This window comes from Haliotis cracherodii, unplaced genomic scaffold (genome assembly GCF_022045235.1).
Source record: "Haliotis cracherodii isolate W230 unplaced genomic scaffold, xgHalCrac1.p SCAF_9, whole genome shotgun sequence".
NCBI classification, from domain to species: Eukaryota; Metazoa; Mollusca; class Gastropoda; order Lepetellida; family Haliotidae; genus Haliotis; species Haliotis cracherodii.
In genome coordinates, this window is record NW_027266343.1 from 8,349,868 (window position 1) to 8,362,520 (window position 12,653).

The window sequence follows — 12,653 nt, forward strand, 5'->3', positions numbered from 1 at the left end:
GCTGTTGTGTATTGCAGTGTTTATTCATCAGGTGTTTGATGTTGATTACACAGATTATGTTATTGTTTTAGATTTTCCTCACAGTGTTTTCGACCCATGAAGGTCAGGGTTAGAACAGGTCTTCAGCAACCCATGCTTGCTGTAAAAGGCACCTATGCTTGTTGTAAGAGGCGACTAACGAGAGTGGGTGGTCAGACTCGCTGCCTTGGTTGATGCATGTCATCGTATCCCAATTGCGTGGATCAATGCTCATGATGACAAATTCAGACAATCACTGGTTTGTCTGGTCCAGACTTGATTGTTTACAGACCGCCGCCATATAACTGAAATATTGCTGAGTGGGCGTTATACAACAAACAAACGAAATCAAAACAGTGTTTTCATCAACTTTTGTAGGGCTATTACAATACAACTATCATTTCGGTTAGACTTCACAACATATCCCCCCTCAAAAATATATACGATTAAGAGGATTGAGTGGCAATGCATACATATATAACTGTGGCGGGGCAAGACCGGCGAGTGTTTTCTTCATTTCATGATATGAATATTTACCACAAGTGGAAATGTAGAACTAAGAATGGAGTGGTTTGAGAATCTAACATGGTGCTAGAAAACATTATCCCAGTATGGAACCAAAATCTCATGACTGATTTTCTAGTTCAATATCTTTTTTTATTTACAACTTACAGTTTGAATGTAACTAGAGTTGTGAATTCATTAAATCGATTGTGAGGGAAGTAATTGCTGACTCTGTGTGTCATTGATTGATGAGCTGCATGTTTTGTGACCAGTTGGAAACCTTTCCATTTGTACTTTTGGACATCTAATTTCCAAAACACTTCAAATACTTCATTGTTATTTGTAAACCAGTAGCATATATGTGACAACTAGTCCTCAGTACAGCAGTAAACATATATGCCAATCTATGACAGCAGTATGTTGCTGTGAGTATAAGGCCACATTGAATCAGTTATTATATTTTATTAGTATCTTTCAAAAGTTGGATGGGATGGTTTTTATTTTTTACTCTATTCGCCGTAAAAAGAACCTTGAGCCCTTTCAAAATTGATAAGTTTTCAAAATAATGGGGATGGTGGGGTAGCCTAGTGGTTAAAGCGTTCACAAGTCACGCCGAAGACCCAGGTTCAATTCCAAGGTTGGATTCTATCCCGGAGTCATCATCATTAAAATTTGGGTAAATATTTTAAAGCGTGTACATGTTAACAACATCCTTAAGGGGCTGTACATAATGTTGATGTCTCATGTATGAAGTAAACAACTTGGTCGTTGTTCATCGTTTAATAAGACTCTGCAGTGTTTTATTGTATGATAAACAACAACCAATCATCATTTATTTCTTAATTAAAGTAATACCGATTGATGTTTATCAGATGTTTTTTTATGCATTGATAACCCAAACCTTTATATGACAACCAAGGAGTGTGCAGCATATTTTCTTGCAGTGGTTCATGTGACATCAAGATTTTAGGGAGGCGCTGTGCAGAGTTGCGTCCCTTGGGCCAGCCAGAAACCTATGATTGTGGGTTCGAATCACAGTTCGCCCCGATTATGTTTCTAGGTTTGTCAGCACCATACCCGTGCTCGTGGGTTTCACCGAAGTGATAAACGTCTGAGACCTGCATCACTTGGGGCTTTCCTCCCACATTAAGCTGACACGCCGCGATATAACTGGAATACTGTTAAAAGCCATGTTAAACCCAACTCACTCACTCAAGATTTTAGGATTTTTACTTGTCTCAGACTCAGGCTGTGTCTGTCCCTGTGTAGCATGGTCATATTGGCGATACAGTCCTCAAAGTTATTCAGGGTCCCCTAAATTATGAACTTTAGCATGAGGACAAGGACCCCATGACTTTCATGCTTAGTTTAGAACACTGGTGATCAGAGTACATGGTTTAAGGTTTAAATGCTTCCATTTCTGTCAGTTCAGACCATGCATTGGGTGGAGTACATGGTTTAAGGTTTAAATGCTTCCATTTCTGTCAGTTCAGACCATGAATTGGGTGGAGTACATGGTTTAAGGTTTAAATGCTTCCATTTCTGTCAGTTCAGACCATGCATTGGGTGGAGTACATGGTTTAAGGTTTAAATCCTTCCATTTCTGTCAGTTGAGACCATGCATTGGGTGAAGTACATGGTTTAAGGTTTAAATGCTTCAATTTCTGTCAGTTCAGACCATGCATTGGGTGGAGTACATGGTCTAAGGTTTAAATGCTTACATTTCTGTCAGTTCAGACCATGCATTGGGTGGAGTACATGGTCTAAGGTTTAAATGCTTCTATTTCTGTCAGTTCAGACAATGCATTGGGTTGAGTACATGGTCTAAGGTTTAAATGCTTCTATTTCTGTTAGTTCAGACCATGCACTGGGTGGAGTACATGGTCTAAGGTTTCAATATTTCCATATCAATCACTTCAGACCCTGAGTCGCCAGCTTGCGAATCTGCCAGAGCTCAATGTCTGGGATGGAAGCAACAGCTCACCATTTAGACACTACACACTCAATTCAAATCCAATAATTTTCCACAGGACAAGGAAGTTAGCCATGGAAGTGTTGAAGTATTAGATTTCAGTTCACCTCCTCTTACTTCTCACTTCTGTGGTCATTGTCAGGTCAGTCAGAGGTCAGTCTGACACGGCCAGTGCAAACAATACAGCACAAAGCTACAGAGGGCAGATTATGAAAATAGCCTCCACCACTGCAAGCCCACAAGGCAAGCCTTAGGACCAGCCTTGAACCCTCACCCACCAGCACCCCTCTCTTTAGCCTTTCTAAAAACATGGGGAGATCAGCTGCTATTTTATTCAACACAAATGGCTACTTTATGCTGACAGCTATTCATCTTGTTCATTACAAACGTGGTGGAAGTGTTTGGCTTGAAATAATAATGGTTCAGGCAGATGGATGCATTTTTTCAACAAATCCTGGCTGTCTGAATATTGTCATCCATCCACAAACATAACACAATGGTAAGCAGCTGTGATTATATTGGTGCTGCACCAGCATACAGAAAATAGGTGGATATAATATAGTTTGCAAAATAATTACATGGATGATTGGAGAATTATATCTCCTCATTTAATTTGCAGTTATATTATAGTGTTTAATATGTGCTACTGTTAAACAGTTTATTATTATTAAGCTTGTTATTAATTCATGTAGATGATTTTCTTAACTGTTCATGATTATATTTATTTGAATATATATTGTTTTTTATGAGGCTTGTGCTGATGAAAGGTAACAGGAGACATGATAGAATTGTTAGTGTTTGAAATTAAGGTTAAAAACAGTCTGTCCTCATGGCTTCATTTGAAATATACACAGAGTATTGCAACCTATTGATCGTTTGTTGAATCTTAATATTCCTAACAGTGTGGTCTTGCTGGTTGTTCGTCATTAGAGGCCAATGGCATGGATAATTGTCCATGCTGACAGCAACTGCTGTGTCCAGATATTTACAGGCAGGTCTGATACAGCAGGCTGTGAAATTGCTGACAGCAGCATAAACATCAGTCCTTTACATGATCCATCATTTTCAAATTGTGTGGGCATTGAAATCCCTTGGGCACACCAGAAATCTATGACTGGTTCAAATCCCAGTTTGCCCCTATTTGGTTTCTAGGTTTGTCAGCACCATACCCGTGCTTGTGGGTTTCACCGAAGTGGTAAACATCTGAGACCTGCATCACTTCGTGCGTTCCTCACACATTAAGCTGACACGCTGCGAGATAACTGGAATACTGTTAAAAGCCACGTTTAACCCAACTCAATCACTCTAATATTAACACTACATGTGATATAAATAATGTCAACTTGGAGAATTGTTACAAAAATCTTTTTCATGCTACTCCTTTGTTGCCCTGACCGATTAACTATAGTTGTATAAACAAAATCGGATGCTCTTTAACTTTTTTTGAGTAGTATATGATTGAAACCCCCCAAATATCCAGATGTAGCCATCAGACTCAGACTCTGACTGCAGTGCTTATAGCCGTGTAAGCAAGTCTGCTAGTAACTTGAGTGATCTTGCCAGTTGTTGTTAGAACTCCCACCAATGGCAGCCATTTATTGACCTGGGGGATATTGCAGCCTTTGCAGTTGGAGTGGGAGTGTAAATGGGAGAGGTTTTATGTAGTAGTCCGCAACGTCTCGGCTGTTACATTGACCCCATGTAGTCATATTTGGGTGATCCCTGGCCTAGAGCGGACATGCCAATAGGACGAGAATCAATCCACTGTGAGGGCATGTCAAGGTTATCGCTGGGCTGGGGATCATGGCTGATGCAAACTGACCGTCAATGTTTTACTCATCAGTGTTCAGATTTAAAATGGCAGTCACAGTGCTTGTCATAACCAAAATGTTCAAAATTGAAATGTTTTATTGTTTCTTAAATCAAATATTACAGCAGAAAGATAATAGAATCTGCCTAAATTTCTAACACTAGGTAATTGTTTCCATAAATGAAAAGTTATGTAAAAATGTTCAAAGTTAACCATACCTACAGTCTGAAATCAGTAAAATAGCACCACGATGGGGAATAATGACATTATGTAAAGACAATGTTTCATGTAGGGTTAGCTCATTTATGGTTCGAGAGATGACAAATATGACCTGCTACACAAAGCTGACTTCTACCTTATATATGAGTGGATGTATTGTTGGGCTGACTACTAGGTGACTAGGGGGCATGGGTGGGCCAGTCATCTAAGGCACCGTGATTTGCTGTGCAGAGTTGCATCCCTTGGGCACGACAGAAACCTATAATTGTCGGTTTGAATCCCTGTTCTCCCCGATAATGTTTCTAAGTTTGTCAGCACCATACCCATACTCGTTGGTTTCACCGAAGTGGTAAAAATCTCGAAGTGGTAAAAAAAAAACCTGCATCACTTAGGGCTTTCCTTCCACATCAAGCTGACACGCCGCGATACAACTGGAATACTGTTAAAAACGGCTTTAAACCCAACTCACTCCCTCACTCACTAGGCGACTAACAGGATCGGGTGGTCAGACTGGCTGACTTGGTTGATGCATGTCATCTTATTCATATTGTGTGGATCGATGCTCATGATGTCAATCATTGAATTGTCAGGTCCAGACCTGATTATTTACAGACTGCCATCATATAACTGGAATATTACTGAGTGTGGCGTCAAACAACAAACAAACTTGGCCCCATACTGTAGCTGTACACAACCACTCAAACTTGCATCATGCACACCACCCAGTTTTCATGTACAGATTCAGTCTGCGACTTTTGCAACTAGTCCGAAGCCTGAGTCAAGTAAAATTCTAATCGGTCTAGTATCTCAGTTGATAATAGTCCATAAGATAACCACAAAATGATTGAAAAAGATGCTGAGTGCCCAGTTAAGGATAGTAGACTCAAAAGTTTGCACAGACGGCAAATGAAAAGTTCTGCTTCACACACTGGACACTGTATTATCCATAGTTGGTCAGACTTACACTACTTAAATCACTCAATTATTGCCAAGGTCAGCTCAGGTTCCTGACATAATACCTTACTTTAAAAGCCTGAAGCCTTGCCTTGTTACTTGTTTTGCATTGGGATGTTTAAAGCTTGTTGCTTGATCACACAAAGGCACTAATACATGTATATTAGGTGTCGAGCCTGCCAGCTAAGTTATGTTATGATCTCTTTTAACATCCTTTGCCAAGGTTGACCTGGTTTTGTAGTCGAGACATTCATTCCAAGGCTCAGTTTAACTATAACACATGCACCAGTGCAACCTACTATTGAAAAATTAATAATCCCTAATATTAACCTAATATTCATGTCCAAAGTCCAAGTCCATATTTGTGTCTGACTTGCTGTCACTTTTACACACAACATCGACCTTTGAATACCCTCAATAGATCTAATTATTTTGTACCATACTACATCACTAGTCACTGTGTTATTTGTCATGTTTTCTTGGGCTTGACGTCATCACATTGTGGGTACTTGAATATTATGTGGACATGTTCCTATTACATTTTTCAGCAGTAATTTATGAAAGATCAGAACACCGTCATTGGAGATTTGTGATTTTATTCATTTAAACTAGTTTGTGCATCGATGTTTCAACATTGATACTTTTATGGCACCAGGGTGCAACATGGTCTTAGTCTGCTGCAACTATGTTTTCATGTCAACAAGCACCTGGTGCAAGTTAAATCCAGTTCCTTAAATTGAGCCCTGCTTTCAAGAGTATATTGAAAGTTGTTGAGAATTAGGCATCTGAGCCCAACGATAAATTTCACAGACCCTGAACCATATTATTTTCCCTTCCGCCCTTACTGTAATTTTATAGCCCTAAATGAAGCAAGTCTAGATTTTTCACGGGTTTAATCTCATCTCATTGGGGCCTCCTTTTCAATTAATTTGGAACTGTTTGTTTCTATCAATATTATGTATTTTCAGAGACCAAGCTTTAGTCTACTTACTGGTTTATGGGTGGTGTGAGTCTATCGTAAGCAGTTGGTAGTTATCCACTGAAAACGTTAACACATACCAATGAAAAGGTTTGATACTCACCCGAGGCAGTCTTCCCAATGTTATTGTTAAGGGTCTCCCTGGGGCAAAATGATAAATGTCATAACATTTTTTTATAGCTTACCTATATGGAACAGTATTTCAAGTCAGTGATGTGAAAAGATGTTTTCCCAGATACTAGTTTCAAAATATGTCCATAGAAGCTTTGACTGTTCAGTTAAAATCCAAGCATTTGTGTCAGTGTCAAGGGCAGCAGTCTGTGTCATCAACTATTTAGTGTACTATCCAGAACATAACTCTTACCACCATTTTTAGTAGATTTAAAGTATTTGGACTATTATTACTTTGACCGAACAGTAACTCAGAAAGCATATGACGAAAGTCACAGCATAATTATGATATTTGATTATCATGACTAATATTAACAAATTTACTATATTGTTTGTCTACAATCTCATTAAAATCATATCTTAGTCCTCGCTGCCGCTAAACAAAGATTTGAGGACATCCCATTACGTGTCACGTCAGACCCACCTTTTGCGAACTCTAACCGCTAAATGGAATTACTGACAAGGAGTCGACATTAGCCAATCAGAAGGCAGCTTTCTCGTGCTTTACGGCACTATTTTCAAATTGGCGACAACGCTTCGAAACACATTTTGACAAATTCTCACTTAAAAATTTGAAATCTGAACAAAAGAACATTCTCAAATGCTTACATTGTATAGATTCAGTCATTAAGTGTGTAACTATCATTAGGAATACCCCGTTTTAAAGGTTTCGAGGCTGCATGATGAGAAATCACATTCCGACTGTCACTTTCACGATCTGGTAAGCGACGCTCTGATTGGTCGGATGAAAGGTCGTTCTGACGTGACCCCTAATGGGATGTCCTCAGATCTTTGTTTAGCGGTAGCAAGAACTAAGATCTGATTTTAATGAGATTGGTTTGTCTAAGTCCTTGACAGAAGAATCCACACTGTTCAGAACCACCCACATGGAGGGCACATTGTAACTTTTTACAAATGTTAGCAATGCACCCACTATCTTAATGATTTTAAGAAGGCAAGAAAGAGTTTTTGTGTAGTGATGTTCGCACCTCTGTTGACTTATAAAAGGGGTGAACTATATTTAGTTAACACCATCCCACGCCTCTATCATCTTTCAAGTTACAGACGAGAAATGTGTATCCGTCAGCCCCCTTGGCATTGATTGCGTGTGTAATCTTGGCTGGTATCTTGTTGTGAGACCTTCTTACAGTGTTATCTGCTGTGCAGAATGTGAGCCCCACTATCAGCATTGGGCAGCCACTCCCAGTAACTTGGTCCATGTGCACCAATCCAAGGGAGTGAGAAATTCAAATTTGGACCAACTGTCCATTCAACATGAAGGAAGTTCTCTCCAGCTTTGGAGTCCAAATTTACTACCCGGGTACCCACCGCCCTATTACCCGACCCTACCCGGGTACCCACTGTAGGTCTCAAGAAATACAAAATGTCCGATTGGGAAAGGCAAAACGTATTTAGACACATGGTCATGCATACACTGAAGTTGACTTAAGTTATATCTTTATTCAACCATATGAAAAGTCCGAAGGAATAGGTGCATAGTCAGAAAGAAATGCGAACATTAGTGATTTGTAGTGTAACCATACAGTTTAAGATCATTTTTGTCATTAAACTAAATATCACATGACTAACCACGGGTCCGGGTAGTCCTGTGGGTACCCAGGTCCTACTCAGTACCCACCCGACCCGGGTACCCGAGTTTCTCGCCCCAGCCCTAATTCAAGTAATTGGAGGTGTCATTGATTGGAAAGTTTAGTATTCATATATCGATTAATAATAAGATTATTATTCTGAATGTGTAAAGATTAACTATTACCCATGTGGACCTGCAGTTAGTCAAGTTAACATTGACTATGAACTGGGCTAATCCCTTAAATGTTTATAATTGACCCAGCATGGATTTGTGCAGTTGTTGTCTGAAGCATTCAACTGCAGTTCAGTTTCATTTGCCATATGTTTTGAATTCAAGCCTTAACATTGCTGATCCATAATGTTTTGTATCTTTGTTTGTTGTTTAATGCCACACTCAGCAATATGCCGGCCATATGACATCAGTCTGTAAATAATCAGGTCTGGACCAGACAATCTAGTGATTGACATCATGAGCCTCTTATGACAACACAGTCACCTTTTATGGCAAGCATGGGTTGCTATTCTTCCCCGGATCTTCATGGGTCTTTTTGTAACTGAATGCATGAGTGAGTTAAGTGGTTTATGTCACTTTGTGAAATATTCCAGCAATAACATGTTAGGAGACAAATTGTTGGGCTTCACAAATTGAACCTATATTGGGGATCGAACCTAGGCTTTGTAGTAACAAGCAGACCCGTGAAGATTCCGGGGTAGAATAGGTCTTCAGCAACCCATACTTGCTGTAAAAGGCGACTATGCATGTCGTAAGAGGTGACTAACGGGATCGGGTGGTCAGGCTCGTTGACTTGGTTGATACATGTCATCGATCCCAATTGCGTGGATCGATGCTCATGATGTCAATCACTGGATTGTCTGGTCCAGACTAGATTATTTTACAGACCGCCATCATATAGCTGGAATATTGCTGAGTGCGGCATTAAACAACAAACAAACAAACACAAAGTAACAAGCAAACACATTAACCACTAGGCAGGTTTAGAACTAAACTCAAAACCTTTGCTAGGCCTGTTTAGGACACATACCCTTGTAATGTTACAACAATGGGGAAACTGGGAAATGTGTACTAGCCCCAGGCTGGTAAGCTTGTGTTGAGTTTTAACCCTGCCAGGCTACGCCACCGCCAGTGTAAGTGGGAAAAGGATGAAGATGGGGGTAGATATGAACAGACAGAATCACACGCTTGTCAGCATTATCCATTTTGACCAGGATTACACTCAATTTTTCTGTTAGCCTTTACACATGCTCAACCTTTGCATGACTGTGATACAGGAAATACGTAGTTTGGTGCAGGGTCTGATTTGACATTTTTTAACTTTTAACTCCTCACATCCACATGCTGCTGGCAAAGTCCACTTTTAAATGGAAGGGAAAGTACATTCACTTGTGTACATATTCCAGTATTCTAGGTGTTTTATTGAAATCTTTAATATGAAGTAGAAAGCAAAGTTACCATTTCATGAGATGCTGACCCTACCACTTAACAAAATATGCCCAAATACTTGTTTGGGTTAGACTCAAATGTATTCAGCACAGACAGGGTGACTGCCATATAATGTGATACATGTAGTATTATGCAAAGACTAAGAGTAAAGCCAATACATTTATGAAAACTGTTAGAGGAATTTCTTTCATATTATGTAATTAGGATCAATGTGTCTAAGGTAAATCCTTTGGGATAACATTTATTTTCTATAAGCAGTCATCAACTCTAAAGCACACTAATTATTACCACGTACATGTGAACCAGTTTAAAGTTGAAGTGCACTTGAACAATACCGTAGTACACTTGCCCAATACCAGGAGAATGTGTGGATGGCTCCAGTGTTGCAGATTCCTGGCCTCCCACAGACAGACATGGAGAAACTGTAACATGTGTCTGCAGTAGATAAGAGGAGATATCACAACAGACCAGCTGGCTAGTACGCACATGCCCCCCCCGGCCCCTACTTGGCTCAAATTAAGTTTGTCTGCGGTTAGACATTGCCAAGTGTTAGAGTGCATCATTATTGTAGTCAAGGAGTGTAATTCTGACACGATTAAGCAGAGATTGAAATTATCTCTTGTTTGGCTAGTTCGCCTGTTGTTATAGTTATCATGGGAGCTCATAGGATTTAAAATTGGGTGTGTTTCGTATGTCGGCATTATATATACCTACCTGCTCAATTTATTCGTAACAAGCCATCCTCTTCTATATCAGTTGTTAACAGCTTAACACTATGTTATGTAATTGGAATAACTTATACCAGTGTTTGCTCATCCGATATGCTGCAATAATTTCGAACACTGCTTAAGTATATGGTTAGACCAATCAGCAAGGTCTCTGCAGAACTTCTTTTTTTGATAACCTACCTTTTCGGAGGAATCAATTATTTAATAAGAGTATGGAAATTTCTTACCATATGGTAACCATTAAGTTTTCGTTTCATTTGGTAGGACCCTGAAATTTTGCTTATATGTTTGGTTTCTGATGTTATCTTGAAGACGTTCCTACAGTTCAGAATATTGTATATGTTAGCTGTTTTGTTAATAAGATCTTCCATTTTTTCAGGTGAGGACGGACACAAAGCAGAACTTGGTGCCAACTGGATCCATGGTATTGAACGGAACCCCATCTATCAGATTGCAGACCAGAACCATCTTCTCCAGCTCCGCAACAAGGACAAGAGCCTGCGTCGCAGAGACCTGTTCTACAGCGAGGGTGGGGAAATGATCAATGAGAAGATGGTCAAGGAAGTGGACTTCACCTACGGAATGCTCATCCAGCAGTGTGAGGACTATTTCCAGTCAAACATGCCCACCCCGGAGGAGAATGACAGTGTGGGTGCATTCCTGCATCGTGAGTTTCAAGAAAAGCTCAACAAATACTCCAATGGAGACAGACTTGTGCGGGAGTCAATATTCAACCAGAGGACTTTATTGGAGTGCTGCATAAGTGGGTGTGACCGCTTGGAGGAAGTATCGCTGGGAGATTTTGGGTGTTACGAAGAACTCCCCGGCATCCATTACACGATTCCTCCTGGATTTGAAACTGTGCTTGAAATCCTCAAGAAAAATATCCCCAAAGAGAACATTCTCCTCAACACCCCTGTAAAGACTGTGCATTGGGACATACAGGATAAGTCACGCGGGGAGGTGTGTGTCGAGTGTGAAAATGGTGAAAAGTTCTATGCAAATCATGTTATTTCCACTGTGTCGCTAGGTGTTCTAAAAGCAGCATGTGATAGGATGTTCAACCCTTCGTTGACGGAGGAAAAGCTGCATGCTATTGACAATCTAGGCTTTGGAATAGTGGACAAGGTGATTCTGGAGTTTGATAAACCCATTGTGGACGACGATGTCTTTAGGATAGAGCTTCTCTGGGATAAGTTAAGAGACCCAATGCGAGATTTACGGAAAACATGGTACCGCAAAATATATTCCTTCGAGGTGGTTCATGAAAACATTCTTGTGGGTAAGTATAAAACAGAGTGGTTTCCCTTTAGCATTCAGCTCCTGCTTTCTGCAGTGTTCAGCATTGCTTGTACCATGGTGTACTGCTGTTTCCGTCATGCTTTGCTTAATTTGGTGTATGTCAAGACAGAAGAAAGGTAAATACAGGATACACAAATACCAGTCTGCAACTTCAGCTGCAATTTTGAAGCCTGCTTCAAGAAGATCTTTTTGTCTTTTTGTCTCAGCTTAAGACTGTTCTCATTCAAACACTAAAATCTACTGAAAATGATGCCAAGAGACATGTAACTGATAATGAAGTCAAACGTTTTTGGCAAGGATAATTAGATAATTAGGCATTAGGCCAAGCCATATCTCACTCCATTTATGTTACAGTGAGTTATGATTAGGCTATTACAACATCATGCTGTATTTTGCAGCAGTAGTAATTGCACCTAACTGTTAGGTGATTATACCTTTATCTATGTAACCAAAGCCCAATTGTTGAGTACTGAGGAAATCTAGTAAATAAACCTTCTGTGGGTGATAGGGAATCTGGGACTAAGATACTTCATCCCTTTTCGAAAGGGGCCAAGGATGGCCCAGCCACCGGGGCCGCAAATTGCTGTGCAGAGATGCATCTTTAAAGGCTTGCCATTGACCTGTTATCATGTGTTCAAATGCCGGTTTTCAGGTTATATCTTTGGTTTCTTCAAAGAGGTAAACATGTAAAACCTGCATCAACGTGATCAATTGGGGCTTGTACATGGTAGATTTAACAACAAACTTGTATTTAGCCAGCAGGGCTTGTTCCTATTAAAAGTTACTGGCCCTTCTACAAACTAACTGGCCTACAACTAAATGGAAGAGGCCGAACCTAAGGTCGCATAGCCACCTAGCCAGACGGGCTAGCAAGCACTTTGTAATTTTGACTTGTCTCGAGCCAACGGACCAGCATTTAAATCTACCCTTTTCGCACATCAAGA

At 40.1% G+C, this 12,653-nt stretch overlaps 1 protein-coding gene across 2 annotated transcripts in view; it reads left to right on the top strand.

Moving 5' to 3' along the window:
• The window catches only part of LOC139452365 (spermine oxidase-like), a 33,636-nt gene that overhangs the window by 1,391 nt on the left and 19,592 nt on the right, over positions 1-12,653 (top strand). For both annotated transcript variants that reach the window (XM_071233822.1, XM_071233823.1), the window contains exon 2: positions 10,787-11,689. In XM_071233822.1, the coding sequence (XP_071089923.1) occupies positions 10,787-11,689 (903 nt within the window). The remainder of the gene's footprint in view (positions 1-10,786; positions 11,690-12,653) is intronic.